The 19,012-nt window shown below is 39.6% G+C and overlaps 1 protein-coding gene across 1 annotated transcript in view; it reads right to left on the reverse strand.

Annotated features, from left to right (window-relative positions):
* Window positions 1-14,711, reverse strand: part of MAP7D2 (MAP7 domain containing 2) — an 81,585-nt gene extending 66,874 nt beyond the window's left edge. The window contains exon 1 of the mRNA XM_026857481.1: window positions 14,669-14,711. Coding sequence (XP_026713282.1) covers window positions 14,669-14,699 — 31 coding nt within the window. The 5' untranslated portion in view covers window positions 14,700-14,711. The remainder of the gene's footprint in view (window positions 1-14,668) is intronic.
* Window positions 14,712-19,012: the final 4,301 nt, after the last annotated feature.

Below are 19,012 nucleotides of genomic sequence, written 5' to 3' on the forward strand. Positions count from 1 at the left end.
GTACTGTGCGTTAATCAGAAGCATGAAATAAAAGTTAGTTCCTGTCCCACAGTGATTATAGTTATAATAGTGATAAGGCATTAAAAATTACATAAAGCAGCCATGGAAGGAAAACTGGTCAAAGATTAAATACTACCTGTATTTGGCAAATGATGCAGAAAAAGATGTTTAATTTACCCAAGCAGTTTTGGAGTGTCAGTAAGGCAAATTCTACAGCTCCTCACAAAAGTAGGATGCAGAAGATGGGGTGCAACGCATCTAGACCACTGTCTGCACCACTGTGCTCACTTAAACACCTCCTAAAGCTGAAATATGTCTTATGAGAGACAAGAATGGTTATTCCTGACAGAAGCCAAAGGAGGGTCTGTATGGCTGAAGAATACTTACAGGCTTACAGCTTCCTGTGCAGTACTGAAGGGGTTTTTACAAACCTGACATCAATTACAAGAAAAACCAAGTAGGTATCTGAAAGCCATTACCCACTGCTGTCTAGGACTCTACCCAATGTCCCCCTTCATCCTGATTCTTTTTCAAAATGAGAAATGTGCTCTCTACTTATCTAGTTATGGCTTCATCTCTAAGGCAGGGGGCTTCACAGCATCCTAAATATGTGGCCCTCTAGTTATAACTGGAAAATAAGCTTACATTCTTCTCTTCTCATGACTACCTGCAATTCAGCACTAAAAATATCCTACATGGATCAACAAGTTGTATAATCAAAGCAAAACTCAAACCAAAAGCCTGAAGTTCAATGATTTTTAGAATTTTTTTTTCTCCCCCAAACCTAGTCCCAAATGCTTTGCTTCACAGGAACCCATGTATACATGTTTACCTTACACAGACCTTTCTAAAACAGGGATGGTGAATTCTCATAACATGCATCCCGCATTTCCAATTACTATATTGCCAAAAGCTAAAACACCACAAACAGTATTTGCTTAAGCAGGATGTGTTGTAACCACAGCGGTCAAAGGTTATAGTGACATACAGTATATATGGAGCAGTAATACTATTTATGATTAAACAAGCTTCTATTTCAGAGACATAGAAGCAACTGTGTGCCATAATATTTTTTTAGAACACATCAATGTATCTATTAAGAGTGTCCTATGAAATCTGCCTGCCTTCTTAAATGAAGAAGATATTTAAATGCAGTGATAAGTGGTTTGAATTAAGTCATTACCAGCAATCAACTCAGTGGTGTCAAACCAACAGCCTCCTGGTCATATGCTGCCCACCATGCAAGTCACACAGATCATAAGCTGGTTTTCCTTGACTAGATGGGCATCTCAAGTCACACCAAGGGAAGGCCATCAGCATACTGAGGAAGACAGCAGCTTGAAAGAAACTGCTGCCACTGGAAAAGTCCCATGGACTCCATCTCTGTGAGTTAGCAAAAGGCTTCTGAGAAAGGCCAAGGCTGAGTGGAAGCTCCATGATTTGCTAGCCAGCAGCATCCTGCAGAGGGGAAAATGTCAGAGCAGACTGGCACTTAACCTTTGCAACGTGAATGATAAACCTGACTTGTAAACAGCACCCGGCTACCTATCCACAGGAACACCGGCAGCAGGTTCAACCCAGTGTACAGGAGGAGGGATAACCAGTCCTTCTATGCCTCTCAAGCATGACTGAAAGCCTGACCAACAAGGATTAAATTGACTGCTACAACTGTCAGCATCTCATGAAGAGTGGATGGTGGCTCACAAGTTTTCTCAGATACACAGCACTCCATTAGGACAGCTACAGCATCTCCAGTGTACTAGGGAGGGTGAGATTCATCCTAAACTTCAATTGCCCAAGTAAAGAGACACCCAACTCTGAGCTATAAGCTCTCAGCTTCCCTCTCACTCACTTGCTAAAGAGCAGGGGTACCTCTAGGACCCACCACCTCCTCCTGAGGAAGGAATTTAGAAGTGCCTATTCCACTCTACTTAAAGAGAGCCCAAGACAACCAGGGCAGCCAGAAGTCAGATGAACTCATGCAGAGAAACTAATCACGCTCAGTAATACTATTTGTGCACTCTCCTACCAGGGAGGCATTAGGGTGCATACAGAGAATGGGAAGATTTTCTACAGGTGTTTTCAAAATACCACCTGTCTTCATCCGCCTGCTTATTAACAACTGAAAACTGACACCGCAGATAAATCTGCCTGTACTGCTATTATATGTAACATTTTGGGAGGAAATCTCAAAATTCTACATTTTTATTGATGACAAAGGAAGAACATTAGGCAGAACACAGATCCCTCCAGGGAAGGGATATGTAATGATGAATTTCCAGCAAAGTATCAAAGGCTTCTAAAAGAACACACTTAAACCAGGATTTCCAACAGACTAGACTATCTAAAGCTCATATTTTTCAGTTCCTTTATACATGACTACATCCTGCAACACCAGCCTTTGGGTTCCTGAACAAAGGCAGTGTTCCTTTGCTGTCAGAACAGACCTTGAGGATACGAAAGGACAGTATAACAAAGCTTTGAGATGGATGGAAAAAAAAAACCAGCTAAAGCATCTTAGCACACGAACCAAAGTATTAGGCACTTAATATCATAATTATCTCCTTGGACTGATAAAGAGATGAAACATACCCTCAAAACCTATTTCAGCAAAACTGAAACATTTAACAAGCAGAATTCCTGCAACAGATAAAGAGAACCTAGTTCTTGATTTAACACTGACAAATCTGCACTTGACGACATCTTCTTTGCCTGTGACAAACCTGTGTAAATGCTCATTAGCAGGCACCATTTCCCAGGAAAGCATTTTCAACAAATTAACACAGTAATGGTACCAGCTTTCCAATATATACTTTCAGGTTCAGCACTTGCTGAAGCTGAACACTCAGAACAGCGTGAAATAGACAGCACTCACGCCCTGTTAACCTCAGAGATAAGAAATAAACCCGGGGAGAGCTCAGGTTTTCATAGTTTAATGAAAGCACAGCAAGAGTGATGCTTGAAAAAGGTCACCAGGAAACAACAGCAGTGCAGTAATGCTAACATAAACGGCTCGACCTTTATTTAATCTTAATCCCGTTACCCTTTTTCCCATCACGACAATAAATCCCAATGAACGAAAGGGATGTATGCTATTTTCTTCCTATGACTATGTGTAAAAGAATTCTATGAGAAGTACAAGTAAATACAGGACACTTGCAAATTCTTTTATATCTATATATGCACAAAATCTGCAAAAGTTAAATCTCTTACCAGAGGACAAAAAAAAAAAATAATTGTAAGAATAAAGAAATAACCTTACTGAACTGCATTTTTCTTTCTGTTGACATACAGGATTAAAGATTTTTAAGTCAACACATCCAGTAGATGTTCTGGCATACAACCTCATACACTGATTTTTTTCTAGGATCATCTAACAGGAGCAGGATGCTCCTTTTAAAAAAATATTTCATAAAAGCAGAGATCTGACTAAAGATAAAAATCAATATGCAAAAACCTTATTTTTCCACACTTATAAATAAATATGTAACAGGACCATGAGGACAATCTATGAGTTGCTTGTTGAGCATGTCCAAAGAAGGGCAACGGAGCTGGTGCAGGGTCTGGAGCACAGGTCGTACGAGGAGCGGCTGAGGGAACTGGGGGTGTTTAGTCTGGAGGAGGCTGAGGGGAGACCTCATCGCCCTCTACAGCTACCTGAAAGGTGGCTGCAGAGAACTGGGGGTGAGTCTCTTTAACCAGGTATTAAGTGGTAGGACAAGCAGTAATGGCCTCAAATTGCACCAGGGAAGGTTTAGACTAGGTATTAGGAAGCATTTCTTTCCAGAAGGGGTTGTTAGGCGTTGGAATGGGCTGCCCAGGGAGGTGGTGGAGTCCCCATCCCTGGAGGTGTTTAAGAGTCAGGTCAACATAGCGCTGAGGGGTATGGTATAGTTGGGAACTGTCAGTGTTAGGTTAATGGTTGGACTGGATGGTCTTCAAGGTCTTTGCCAACCTAGACAATTCTGTAATGGCATTTCTTCACAGAATAAGAATATATATATGGACCCTGTTTATTCTTTAATTAATGTATACCATTCTTTATTAAGCATGGTTTTGTTCAATTTTAGCCAAGTGTCTGGAATGCAAAAATCCCCTTCCATGAAATATTAGCAGATACCTTTTGATGAGTAACTCTTCAAGAATGGCAGAAACAGCCGGAGAAAAAAGCAATTTCATCAGAGGAAGATAATTCACACATCCCGCACTATTCATGAGAGCTAAGTCTGCCCATGCCCTGTGCTTCTAGGATGATTTCTCCACTCTGCATAGACATCTGCACACTGTCTTCATATTAACTAAGTAGCAGGAGGCAAGATCTATTAAAAACAAAAGTATTTGCAAAAACTGTAGTTGAGAGTGGATTTTACAGCAGGTCTTCTGTCACTTATGAATGTTAAAAAGAGGGAACAGGAATGCCCTCTTCTCACCGTTTTGTCTTTGGCCTTCATTTTACACTTGACATAAAGAGGTATCGCTCAAAAACAGATCCCTCAAGATTTTTTCCATGCAAGCTATAGCTATTCATAAAAGAAGTTCAATCCTCCTAACCACAGAGGAGAAAAACTTCTGAGGCAAGAAAAAACTGTATTAATATCTTCAAATGAACAACCTTTACCTGTCTTAATACATTGAATCAGCTTTTGAAAAGCATTATAAAAATGTTAATAACAACAGCAAAAGCTGTTTTTGCAACAGTTGAGGAGAGAGGATAGCTGCAGAAATAGTACACAGGCAAGATTAAAATCTGAGAAATTCAGGTTACAGTTCCATGCTTTATCCATGGTATCCCAGTATCTTTAAAAAGTAATGACACAGTCTTAATCCTCTTGCAAGAAACATGCTAGATAATGCACTATAAAACGTTAACTGATTCAACGCTTGTTTATTCCTCCATAATGTTTCAGAGCTTTGACACTAAAATGATGAGCTTTTTTCTTGCTTTTAAGCCAACATCTCTAAAAAACAAAACAACACACCCACCTGCTTTCCAATGTCTTCTCCCCACCCCTTTTTTTTTTTTTTTTTTTAATTCAAGCAAACTGAAAAGCTCTATATCCTTCTAGGGGATCAAGTCACAATCACCGATTAGCAAAAGTATCTTCATTGCAAAACTCAAATCCCACTAAGTAAGCTAAGTAGAAAAGGAAACATCAGAGCAAATATCACGAGTTAGTGACTTCAACTAATAATGATTTTCTACAGTTTAGTTCTCAATCTGGGAGAAAAAAAAAAATCAGAGCATCATGAAAAGGCTTAGGTAAAACAATATCAATTGCTCATTATTGGCAACAAACATAGTTACAGTTATGTCTTGGTACCATCAGCTACATAAAAGAACATGCTAACATGTAATAAGCATTCCCATTTCCGTACTTCCCCCCACAACAAAACATCAGTGTGGGTTTCCTACCATTTTCCCCTCGCTGACACTGTTCTTCAGAGAATAGACAGCTGCACAGAAAAATCACTAAATAATTTGGCAGAACTTGCCCATGTATATCTGAAGCAGAGATTTTGTTTGCTCAGAACCTAAAAGCTCCTACAGAAAAACAAAGAGCAAATGGATTCCTTCCTTACTACTGACATCAAATCTGTCAATGCTCTGCATGCTACCTCAACTGTGGTTTGTGTTGGTCATCATTAAGGCTTCCATAGCGTTAACAACAGGCATAAAAGAATAATGCTAATATTTTGCACAAAATATTCCAAATACAGAGAAGGTTTTTGAAACTGAAAGCTTTCCGCAACTGCAACAAGTTGAGGTTAACCTCACACTGCCTCACAGCCGTTTATACTGTCTCCCCAGCATAAGGCTCATTTGCAAGACATGTGGATGCTCAGTATCCCAGCTTTGAACTGTAGACACCCCACCTTCTCACCTCCTTGAAATCAAGTCAAAGATGTGCCTTTGTTGTGGTTAAAGTTTCTTCCCCTATCACCTTCCCTAACTAATCAGGACCCCGAGGGAGGCAACCACCTTCAGCTTTATGTTCCTTCTAGAGCTTCTAAAAAAAAAAACCAAAAACAACCAACCAAAACCAAACCAAACCAAAAAACCCCAGTTGCACACTCATTACTTCCAACTCTTTCTGCAGTGGACTGTTTTCACTATCCCTGCCAACATACACCTCCCTGTAGTCTACCCCCTGCCTCCACACACATGTATGAGGACACAGTTTAAAATACTTTTGCAAACTTCCCCTCCCCACACACATTGTCTACTACTCTCACCCTGTCAAACGGAACTACTACACACCTTTCAGCAAGCTATATTTTAAAAAATGAGATATGAAAGTAGTAAGGGAAATCTCCCAACTTACCCGATAGTTTACCATATCTGCTTGGATTAACTTTCCATCTCCTACATGTCTGTGCTGCACAGAAAAAACCTCACTCCTTCTGTTGTCAGTTTGCTGTTCTGCCAATCATTTTAAAAAGCACATGCCCTCATGTTACAAACGAAGTGTTCAAAGAGCTGCTACTTCTCTATATTTAGCAGGCAATCTGTGTAGGAGATAAAAATACATACTATTTTAAAAGGCAAAAAACTTTTAAGGATATTTTACACAATACTCAGAACCTTAAATTTTCCCCCCTTTTACACTGCCCTGAACTTTTCATCAACAGGAATAAAACAAAGCTAAATATGAACAATAATTTTATAATAATTTTTAAAAGCTCTCAGTTCTGAAACTAAGCAGTTGTACATGGCCTTATATATTCCCTTCTCTTCAAATGCACTGAAAAAATTTGCCCTTGGGCATGTAAGGCTCTGACAGCCGGTTCCAGTTACAGCTCCCGATGGGAAGCACATATCAGCTAAGTAAGAGAAAAGGTGTTTTTTCAGGTAACTACTGTATATTTCTAACTTAGTAACTTAAATCCCGAAACACTGAAGGACAGCATGGATGTGCTAGGAATAGTTCTGATATGTGGTGATGCTTTATGTGGCAGCAGGATCTCTTGTACTCTCTCCTAACCCTAAAATCCTTCATAAAAATCTCACAAAAAAACAGCGAAGCTGCTACTGTTTTAGTGATACAATACACTTGACACTGTTAAATTCCTTTCTATTAAAGAAATGGTAGAAGCCTATACCAGCAGAGTCCCCATGTGCAGAGCCCATGCAAAAAGAGCCACAGCAACATGCTTGCCTGTTGCAGTTCAGATCCAGATGTGCCCACAGTCTGGTGCCATAAATCCCACCACATTGAGAACTAAAAATCCAACACTTGCTAACAGCATTATGGCTGACATTTTTACTTCTTCTAGGAAGCTTGCATCTGACATTTCTCCCTGACAAAGAAGGCTCTCAAAGCAAGGAAAGGAGACTGTATCACGTTTTTCATGGAAGCTAACCAGTAGTGTCATTTATCTCTTCGTTCACTATACAGTGCAAACAAGTGAAAAACCTAGGTAACAAATCAACTGCAGTATATAAAACAAGAGCCATGTCTACTTAAATGTACTTACTGCATTTAGAAATTGATAAATATTTAGCAATTACTGTGAGAGACTGCATTCAAAAATATAGTAGCTACAGCATTTACAACAAGAAATTGAAAACTGCATACAATTATACTATATGTCAGTGATTCTCTCTTGGCTAAGTTACTTTTAAAAATCATGGAAGTATGCATCCTGGATCAAAACATATTGACAAGATAGATATGTCAAAAAGATGCGTGTTTTTTTTTTTTCTTTATTTACATCAGTTTTATTTTCTTTTACTAATCTGGAAGTCTGCCATTACAACTTAAGCACAAAAAACCAAAACCCATCAACAGTAATACTAGCACAGAGGCAGTTGCTTATTTCACACTTTGTTCTATATCTCAAGAGATCAGTCTTAACTTCATCTAGTCAATACTTCTTGAAATATAATAGCAGTATTCACCCTGCAAATCCAGGAATCATACTGGAATACCTTTCAAAGTAAATCAAACATCTGAAATTTTATTCTTTCCCTCTTGACTAACATTTATCTAGAACCTGCAACAAGTTGAACAGAACCACCCTGAGCAGCAGCTGCCACACTGCAGCACACCTATAGCAAAGTAAAACGGCACAAGTGCTGCGTCCCAATATAAAAGGCTGGGTCACAACATCCCATGCCTCTGTAAGAACAGGAATTCTCTGCTGCCAAAGGAGCCTCAAGGCTCCCACATCCACTTACCATATTGTACATGAAATGAACCAGGATGCAGTTGCTCGTTCTCCAGATCGATGGGCAAGAAAGCTTGCTTGTTTGGACTGTAACTAGTTGGTCTAATAAAAAGGAGGTTATCTGTCCACAAACCTTGCCTCACTGGAAAGATATGTTCCTCAGCTGTAGCATTATTAGCAGAAGGCAGCTGACTATAGAGCTCCATGCCAGGATTGATTAGACACAGACTAACTGTGGTCAGATCGAAGTTCAGGACACACCTGTACAAGGAAAGGCCTTTGTTTGGTAGTGGCAACAGAAAGTAGTTCTGCTGAATACAGAACACTGTATCACCACTGCAACCACAATAAAAGTCGGCACTTGCACAAAAATCCTGCACTCTTCTTCCAGAATTGTTTCACATGTAGATACAAATCAAAAGATAAGAGTCAGGGCTTGAAAAACCTGCCTACCCACAGCAAGTGAAAAGGAGAGGGATGAGTAGGTTGAGTTGGCGTAAGTAACAGAAACCAGTAAATATTTTGGGAGGAAAGAGGAGGAGTCAGAGTTGCAAGCAAAAGTCTCATTCCCTCCCGTGCATATGAGAGGAAAGCTTGGAAAAACTAAGAACAGGTCTATGCACACACAAGAAGGATGGCCTTCCTCTATGCTGAACTGACAGCAGCAAGAGGAATGGATTCACCTGGGGTAGCAGGCAATAGCAAAACAAAAATTACATGTATGCTGTCACAAACAGCCAAGCATACCCACCTTCTTTAGCTCACTGAGAAGAATTAAAATTACTAACCAACAACAACAAAGAAAAATCAGTAGAAAATTGAGCATCCAAACTTCTTACATGAGAACACAAATGGTATTTGAAATTAGTTCTCTCAATTAAGTTCTCTCAAGCAAGCAAACATTTTGGTATTGTTTCTGTCCATAGGCAAGAGGACTTTTGCTTCTGGTACCTTTTTACTGATGCACTGAACATTTCTGAACAAAAAGAAGAAAGTCAACCACCACCAGAAAATTAAGAGATTCCTGTGCCAAATGAAACATGTGAAGACTTGAGAGCAGATACTTCAGTATAATGTGCTCGGGTAGATGCAGAACCAGGAGCCAAATCATGCACCACCTTACCAAAGCAGTTGCTAGCTGATGCACACTGAAAAAAATTTTTTTCTCTACAAACCAAACACCATGAGCCCTTATAAGTTTGTGTAAACTACATCAAATTCAATTCCCAGAGACCCCAAACTGTATATTCAGTGGTTGTCATTCAAGCTCTACCAACAAATAATTTATTTTACTGTTCCCTAAAAATAGTACTTAGCACCTGCCAGACAATGCTGAAACCACCTTTTAACTGAATGACACTGAAGAACTACAAACTGGGTTTATTCTGGCAAAGCATGAAGTAACAGAATAGAACATATAGCTGGAAACAAAAAGCGAGGGCTGAATGCATTAAAATCTAGTTGGAGTTAAAGCTAGCTTTTAGCTGCTGAACAGTTCTTCCTATATCTTTAACAGTTTTTTTTCTTGGAACTTTGCAGCTATCCAGTTTTATGAAGGACTGTACCATATAACCAGCCTGAAATGCTGCTTCACAGAATCAGCTCCAGCAGTTCTCAGCCACTGGGAATGAAGGTCAGAATTAAAAAGTTATATCTTCCAAGCACTACCTTATGTCATAGGAGTTTTAATCAGAGTTTCTCAAGATGTGTGCATCACCAGGAGATATCTGGACTCAGTGCAAAATAGACCTTAGAAAACCATCTTGAGGATTTCTGCCCCTCTGCTTCTCTGAGTCTGTAACTTAAGGAAGTAGAACATACTGTAACACGTGTTAACCAATAGCTGCTGTGAAGACTAGGAAAACATTCCTCAGTCAATTTGTTTCCTTGTTACCTTCAATTTTCAAAAAGCTCTTTGATATGGTGATTCTCCATTTCTGAACAGTAATGCCTGAAGCAGAGGTTAAATAGCATGGAATGCATTTTCTTTTCCTTTCCACCTTTTTCCTCTTCCCAGTCTACCTGCCTTCCCTGCAGCTGCCACATGAAAAATTTAAGAGCTACTTTAGCCCTCTGGGCTCCCACTGCAGGAGGCAGGTGGGCTGGTGAGAGGTCAATTCCTGCCAGAGCCCATCTGATGGGTCCAGTCTCCTCCCTGGCATCACACTTTTCTCTCTCTCCACTCCTAAGACTGGATGGAGCAGAGTGAGGTCTGCTGGAGTACAGAGCGCAAAAATCAATTACTGCGCCGAGTGTTATCAGGAAGCTGGAGTGAGGAGCAGGCTAGAGCATGGAAATACATATAGATGGAAGATATATCTAAGTCTTCTGGATACACCTCTAGCTCCTGGAACTGTAATTTGTGGGACACCAGGAAGCATACTATATGCTTGCTGTGATCTTATGCCCTACCCTCAATGTCTTCTAGTCACAGGAGAAATCAGAGCAGTGATGGAGATCTGTTGCTTTGATTAAAGTGGCCATCCTTATGACCCTGTGGGCAGGGGCAAGCGGATCAGAATGGTGAAGGACAAAAACAGCCTTAGAGAGAAAAATAAAAAGCCAACTTATAAAAATCCAAGAGTTAACCTAGTAGGATGTCAGTTTATCAACAGCATAGGCGCACCATTATCAGCAAGTAGGCAAGAGAAGATCTATGCATTGCAGGGGTTTTCTATCAACAGAGAACTCAGTTGTCTTCCAGGAACAATACTGTGCTATTTTAAACACCTTTTGGGCTCCTACTTGGCCTGTAAGCTTGTCACTATGCTTTAGGGAGCATTCACTGCAAGGAACCTTGGTTGCATGAAGACCTCCTTTAGTTTTCAGCATTACAAACAGAGCAGTCATGACAAAAATTGGATTTGAAAGTGGACGTGCTTGTACTGTGTAACATGACTTACAGTTCCATTCACACATCACTTAGACAACTTCATCACAGATTAACTATACTAGATTCAAAGACAGGCTACCTATTCTTTTTAAGACACCCTTTGACAGCATGAGACTTAAAGGAAGACTAGATACAAGCAGTGACTATGGTATAAGAACAGATACTACAAAACCTCAGAGCAGAAAAAAAAAACCCAAATCAGAGAAAAAATATTGGCTGGGGGAGGGGGGGAATGCAGAACTGCCCTTAGATTATAAAAACTGTTATGAAAAACACACTCTTCCCATTATCTGTAAATGCCTCAAATAATATTAATAATCTGTGCAGTTATTTGTTTCAGGTTTTCTTTCAGTTCTGTAAATTGATAATGCCACAGAAATCCAACCTTTCTGCATAATACTTTTTATAAACAATCCCTCTCCTATGCATCATTCAAGCATTTTCATTCATGCCATAACCTGGCCTCAAAGAGCCATGAAAGAACACATCCTGGACCACAATCCTGCAATCCAGCATCCTCATCCAGAACCTCATCAAGAAAATGATTTATGCCAGAGGAAGGCCACCCATTTATTTCATTGCACCATTAAACCACTTCTTATGACTATTGAAAATTGCCATGTCCACTTAGAACCACAGCACTTAGTGCTACTAAATCCAGGAAACATAATGTAAATACACACATCTATTGATAGACCATTAAGCATATGGGGAAAAGATGACCTGTGGCTGAAGCACAGTACTGAAAGTCAGGAAACTAAAAGTAAAGCCCTACTCCACTCCCTCTTCCCTTTAGGACATGGAAAGGAGAACCAGTGCATCCATCATTTATTCTAAAAGCCATAACTGGCTTACTGTTTATTAACATTTTAAGAGCCCAAACAGCAGGTTTTCAGTCCTCTCCCTGAAGTCTCTTTTCCCTGACACAAAGTGGGTCTGTACACACACTAAAGTGCCACATTCAACAAAAACAAGGGAATGAAAATGAGTGGTGAGAACAGGCAACTCACCAGCAACAGGAGGAGGAAAGCACTTGCCATTAGCTGATACCACCCTCCCGAGGGAAGGGAAATTAAACCCCTTTGCTTAAAATATGTAAAATCACAGTAATGAAGCGTGGGTAAACACTGCAATATCATCTTATTTTCCCTTCTGGGATAAAAGGCCCTTCTGTGACTTGGCATGTAGCCAGTTTAGTAATATGATTTTTTTTTTTTTTTTTAACATATGACTGGATTTTTTTAGAATTAAGGTTTATTTTACTTACAATATAATTGTATATTGAAGTTCATTCCAACTCAGTAATCAAGGCTAGTTTATTCAGCCTGGAGTACTCTTCAAACTATCACTTGAATTACTGCTGAAGTGAAAAAGCAGCAGTGCTCTCCCTGGCTAGGCAAGGGAAGACCCCTGCAGCACTCTTGCTGTAGTTAAACTCAGGCATGTCACACCGCCTTTAGAAAATTTGTATCTGTCTTTTCTGATCAAAGCCACATTAAGAGTTTCAGTATACCACCACACCTACAACCAAAATTAATTGCAAACTACAAATACATGAATGAACATTTTGCTGAAATAAAGGAGTTCTGCTAGCTTCTGCTTGGCATAAGACAAGTAATTTCATAATTCATACAGATTGAACCAAGCAAGGCATACCTCCAGATCTTACCTAATTGAAACAAAAACCACAATACGTCCTTCAGCATCTGGCATTAAAACACACAAAACAATCAGCTATACTAGTGTTACTACTATTTTCTTGAAGATTTTTTGAGATGCTTCTACAGTTGCATCCACAAACAGATACACAGTTTTTTTTTATCCAATGCATCCTTTTCCATCCTATCAAAACCTCAAGTAGAAGTGATAAATTCTAGAGCCTCATTTTATTTATTAAAATCACTGCTAGGAAAAACTAAGAGAAATTATTAAACAAAGAAAAGTAGTTCTATGAAGCTTCACAATGCTTATTATTCTAAAATGGTTGGATGCACAATTCACCAGTGATGGTGCTAAGGTTATGGCACATAAAATCCATTTTTCTGCAAGTAGACACATTAACATGCGCATGAGGCCAACAGGCAGCCAACTCTGGTGTGAAGTACCAACTCAGAAGGCACCCCAGACTAAAACGCTCATCATATCAAACCAAGTTAATACATATCCAGTGGACTGGTCCGCTTGGAAGGCAATTGCAAGCACACAGGAAGGACTTTACAAAACAACAGATGTAATTATTAGTGAAGGAGTTGACTTCAAAAGCTTGAACAATTAATCTGTTTCTGTACTCAAAATCCAGGAAAAGGAGTTTTCAGATTTTTCACACATCAGAAAAAGAATCTGAATGCCCAAGATTGAACCAAATACGTATTTACTCTTGTAATGGAAAACAGAAAGTACAAGAAGTTAAATATTATATGATGCACAGGAACAATCTGTTTTGTTAAATTGCCACAAGAAATTCAGCTCAACGTTGTGTTTTTCAAATTATTTCAATGATAAAAGCACATTATGTGTAACACTGGAACACAAAAAGCTGCAGTTTCCATATTGTAAAAGAATTAATTTAACAACAGTGAAACATTAATAAGAAGAGTTTGCTACTGGCACCTTTATTTTTGCCAAGAAAAGCAGTATGAAACCACAGTGAAAGAACAAACTTTGGCACACTGAGAAACAAACAGTTTAGTTTAAAGCAAAATTACTTCAAAGCAAACAGCTATCACAACGCAACTGCGCAAACCCTGCACAACATCAGGAATTCTCCTACTCATGACTGGTTCAGACATTCTCACTGAAAAGCGGCTAAAAACCCAAGAGGAGCCTACCTGCTACATAACTGAAATTTATGCAAGGATCACAGAAATCCTTTATCAATCTCAGCAAAGCAGACGTTTGTCTGTAGCACCTTAATGCCACAAGAATGATCAGCTTCCTCTTGATCAAAGGAAAACAGACACAAACACATGAAAGCACTAGCAAAAATTGCCAGATATTTGAGTGCAAAAGAGAAACTGATGCCCCAGAATTTAGGGCAAAACATTTCCACAGAGTTTGGTAAGCAAAAATGATGTAAGCAAATAATACAGAAAATGAAAACAAGTACATACTTCACAAGACTTCATATCACAGAAGAGACAGATATTAACAGCTAAAGCAAAGTGTAACTACGGTGGATGATTCATCTAATAGTTACAGGAAGAAAATGAAACTAAGATGTGACCAACAGGCACGTTAACATATTAATTCACTACATCTGCAGAAAGCCTAAAATGTATATACATTATGTACATACATGCACAGAACACACAAGACAATTCAAAAGCAGAAACAATTCTGTAGGAAACATTTTGATTACTATAACTGCAACAAGATGTACTTTACTAACATCCTTAGAACATCCAGACCTGCAGAGTGCAGGGTGTTAGGAGTTTTACGATCTTGACGGTTTAATGATACAATTGAATAAAAAAAAAAAAGTACATTATTTGAATGACAGGCACAAAGTCTGGCAGATGTGTTATACAGTATTTTAAATAATATAACAATAACCTTTTCTTCCCTTTTAATGGTTAGATAGATTTCCACTTTGTGAAACCCACTTACCTCTTACCTCTACACCCCCATACTTCATCATTCATCACTGTAGAGATAGAACACAGTGAAAGGTATTTCTAAATATCTATCTAAAGTCAGTCCAGGGTAATATGCTGTAAAATACCTCCGTGCTTAACCAAGATTTCAAGTCACTTTCTTCACTGGGTAAGCTGCTTGAACACAAGTATATTGGGAAAACTAACACATATGATGCTCTTACATGTACTAATTCCAGCCACAAAAACTACACAGGTAATATATATCAACTTGTAATGGAAATACCAAACACAAGTCAATTACAGCAAAATAACTCTGATCATATCTAAATGTCATAAACCTTGTAGGTTAAAAAAAAATAAATCAATTGCAGTACTGAAAGAACTTTCCTTTTGATTAGTGCAATAACCTTGGCTGAGTTACAGCATTACTGCTTCCATTATTTAAGCATATTATCCAGATTTTCCCCCTCAGTCAGTAGGAGAGATTCACAAGAAAGTTAAATTTGTCTGTGTAAAACAGGTGTACTTAGCATACTTACTGACCCGAATCACTGGACCACAGTACACTGATTGCCAAGTATAACCTGTCACACACACATCACCTGAGAGGTAACAAGATCAAAGAGAACCTAGAAGATACACAGACCTCAAACAACTCAAAGTTATCAGGCTGAGAACTGTGAGAGCCAATTAAAGGAGGAAGATGGAAGCAGGCAGGCAGCAACTTGAGCTTGTTGATACTCAGCACAGTTAGCATTCCCATAATTTGCATTAGTTTCCTGATCAGCTGTATGTTCCCCCAACCTGTATGATCCAGTTATTTTTAAAAATTCTATACAAATAATACTTTAAAAAAACAAAACAACATAACACATAAGTGGATATAGAACTTAAACTGAGAATAACTGCTTCTAGGATCTGCTCAGCAGCTTCAGCCAGTCATAAATGAAAGGCTGAAAACTGCAATTCCCTATTAGAGAGGGGGTGCAAAAAACAGGTTTCACGAGGAGTGGTCAAGATAGCTGAAACAGAGAAGAGCCAAACAAGCTACACAACAATACTGACACTGGGACCTTCTGACAGAGGTGAACACACAAGAAGGCAGTAAGATTTTTTTTTTTAATCACCTGAACATTATTAAACCATAATTAAACAGAATTAAAAGCCCTGCTCTTAGAAATGCATTTTAAGGCTACAGAAAAGTGAATGATAGATGTGGGTAACATTTTAAAAGCATTTCCCCTGTCGGTTTTGCTCCACACCCATTAAAAGACCAATAACTAAGAAAGTTGTAATTGCATTTTATTTATTCATGAGACAAGATGTGCCTTACTACATAAACCTTCATACAATATCAACACGCAGGATATATAATTTCATTTACATTAAATATGTACACGCTCCTTCAACTAGCATGTCTAGAAATAATTACCTAATATTAAAAAAAGCATCCCTAATGCATTTCCACTGCTATGGATACACCAGTCATCAAAGCAGTTGTAGGTATGTGACACCATATAACGGTGTCTTAAAACACTACAGCTTTCAGATGATTCACTTGCCTAAAATGCATATTTCAAGCAACATACCTTCCTTTTATTTCTGCAATTTTAGAATTCAAAGGCAAGGTGTTTTGTTTTGTTTTTTTTTCCACTGCAATTTAATGAAACAGTTGGAAAGGGATCTGACTTTTTTTTTTTTTTGAAAGGACAGAAGTAAAGCCTGTCAGCGTTATGATATTTTAAGTAATAAAACAATAACCTTGAGAGGATGTAGTGTACTTAACTGCTCTGAACTAAACCCTATACTTGCAAATGGTAACGGCACATGAATTAACCTTGCGATAAACAAGCTTGAATGTCCACATACGAGAGAAAATAATTTACTACAAAAAAAGAGTGTAAGTATACTTTCTTCACGTCATTTTTGCCAATAAGAAATCAGTTGGAAAAGCACTGCTATCAAGAAAAACCCACACAGCATTTTTTAAAGAAATACGCACATGAACTTTCACACAAACTGTTTTTGTGATATACAGCCTAAGCTGGCATAACACAGTCTTTTGTTAAATACTTTAAGGGCTGAACAACTTTTCTCTAAGGAAAAATATATTTTGCTCTGAAAAACCGAAGTGTTCAGCATTTCAAGCTCTCAGAATATACATTAAGCAAATTTCACTGGGAAGCAAAAGTGAAGACATTCAGTACTCACCAGCTTGTCCTTCAAATCCTATTTGGTCATTACCATTACTACAGCAGCAATAATGCCTACGTTTTGGTCACCTAATGCCCTCCCTGACGAAAAGATTCCTGCAGTGTCTTCTCAGGCTGTAGCATCTCTATTATTTGCCACATGCCTTTGATTTTTGACAAAGGGCTCTGCAAAAACTATTTGCTTGTGCCACACAGTTTTGCTACTTTTTGCAGAATTATAAACCACTGAACAACAGTCTCTTCCCTAACAGTCAAGAGATGCAAATACCTTCCCTTACCGTGGCTTGTTTGTTACAGCTTGATCTGGGCAGTCTAGTAGTGGACAGGCTAAACCTAGTGCCTCGCTTTCACTGCCATCCCAGTGATACCTTCAGCACTGGAGGACACCAGAGACCCAAACTCAGGTGCTATCAGAGAACTACAAAGTTTGGGAAGGGGGAAGGTTGCTGCAGCCACCACCCGCTGCTGGGGCAGCACACTTCTAGGGGGCAACACAGTGGGAAGAACATTTAACTTTAGAACACAAGGTAAGATTCATTCTATCCCTATGAACAAGATGAGGACCCCAGGACCAAGATGTACATACAGACATGTGAATTAAAAGAGCATCATTTCCACATCCATGTAAACAATTTGCATTAGTGGTTGTTGTGCTTGTTACAAAATTGATAACTGTGTCCCAGTAAAAGCTCATTCTCTGCTGCAAGAGATCCAAATCCCATCCACAGCGCTATCTGTAACCACACACACAATCTTCCACACCTATTACCTTTCACATCTATTATCTTCTAGCAGCTAAGTCAAATAAAATAACAGAGTTGACTGAGACCACTATATTCGGCTGTGCTTGGGCATTAGTGTTCAAGTGTCGATGCTTGACCACAAGTGATTACACTTGTTCGTTTGATATCATCTTTAATTATACCACATGCTGCCTTTTCTATGGATTCTCAATCTCATACAGGGTGAAAAATAGATGATGTCCTGATCTATATAATGAGCAAAGCCTTTTTGCAACATTTGCCTCTGAAGTTAGAAAGTATAAAATAGGAAAATACAAAAAATAAAACATCTGGAAAGAGTGCAAGTGAATATTGGGCAGATTTCCTTAAGCTTTAGAAAGATGACATAAAAAAGTCACAAATATAAATTTTGAGCATTAATATTTCTCCCTTCTCTTTCATGTGAAACATGAAAAAATGGAGACCCATGACTTAGAAGTGCTTGGCTGCTTAACTGCAACTGCTTACAGCAGAAGCTGGGACTGCTGGGCACAGGAGGAAGGCAACGAACAGCAACCACAAGCATTCCCAACTCCCTCCTTGGCTCCCCACACAGTGTTACCTCAGAAAAGTCAAAGACTCAGATTCATCTTCCCACTCCATAAATCTGGGATACTACGACTTCCTTATCTCCCAAAGAAATCGCAAAGCTACTTTTAGAAACTACAGTGGCTGAGGACAAGAGGAAAACTAATTCTCTCTTACACCCGGGGTTTAGATGGTTTGCCATCCACAAAGCAAAGCCCCGTATCAGATCATTAGGGTAACAGTATAATGAGCAGCTGCCTAACACCTTAATCACCGCTCACCTCACAGTTCGAACCAGGGAGAGGTTGTGAAGAAAAAGCCACCAGACCCACCCTAACACCTACACCGAGGCCAGGAGCTAAGATCACAACCACCATCCTTGGCCCGACCAGGTGCTGGGGGAGTTGATCCCATGCCACATACAACTCCGCACACCCTTTTCGTCTTTATAAATTATAAGTTACGTTCACCGAGCAACGAGGAGGAACCTTAACCGGAGCCATGCCTATACAAGGGCTCAGAGGTGTTCACGCTCGATACCAGCTCAACCAGTTTGCTGCCCGGGTTGGCTAACCGGCACAGGCAGGCCCAGGCACCGCTGAAAATTAGGTTTATAAATCGTTCCCTCCCCGCTCTCCACTTCGGGGCAAAACCAAGCTGCCGCCCTCCCCGGCAGCACCGCCGGCGGTCGGGGAAATCGCGGCGGCACACGCGGCTGCCGGCCGAGCCCGACCTGCCGCACAAAAGCCACCTCATGGCAAACACCTCCCGCACCACAAAGGCGGCGCCAGCGGAGGGGCACGCCGGCGGCCTCGGGCGAGACTCGCTGTG

This window comes from Athene cunicularia (assembly GCF_003259725.1).
Source record: "Athene cunicularia isolate RWA chromosome 1 unlocalized genomic scaffold, athCun1 chr1_part1, whole genome shotgun sequence".
In the NCBI taxonomy this organism is placed as follows: Eukaryota; Metazoa; Chordata; class Aves; order Strigiformes; family Strigidae; genus Athene; species Athene cunicularia.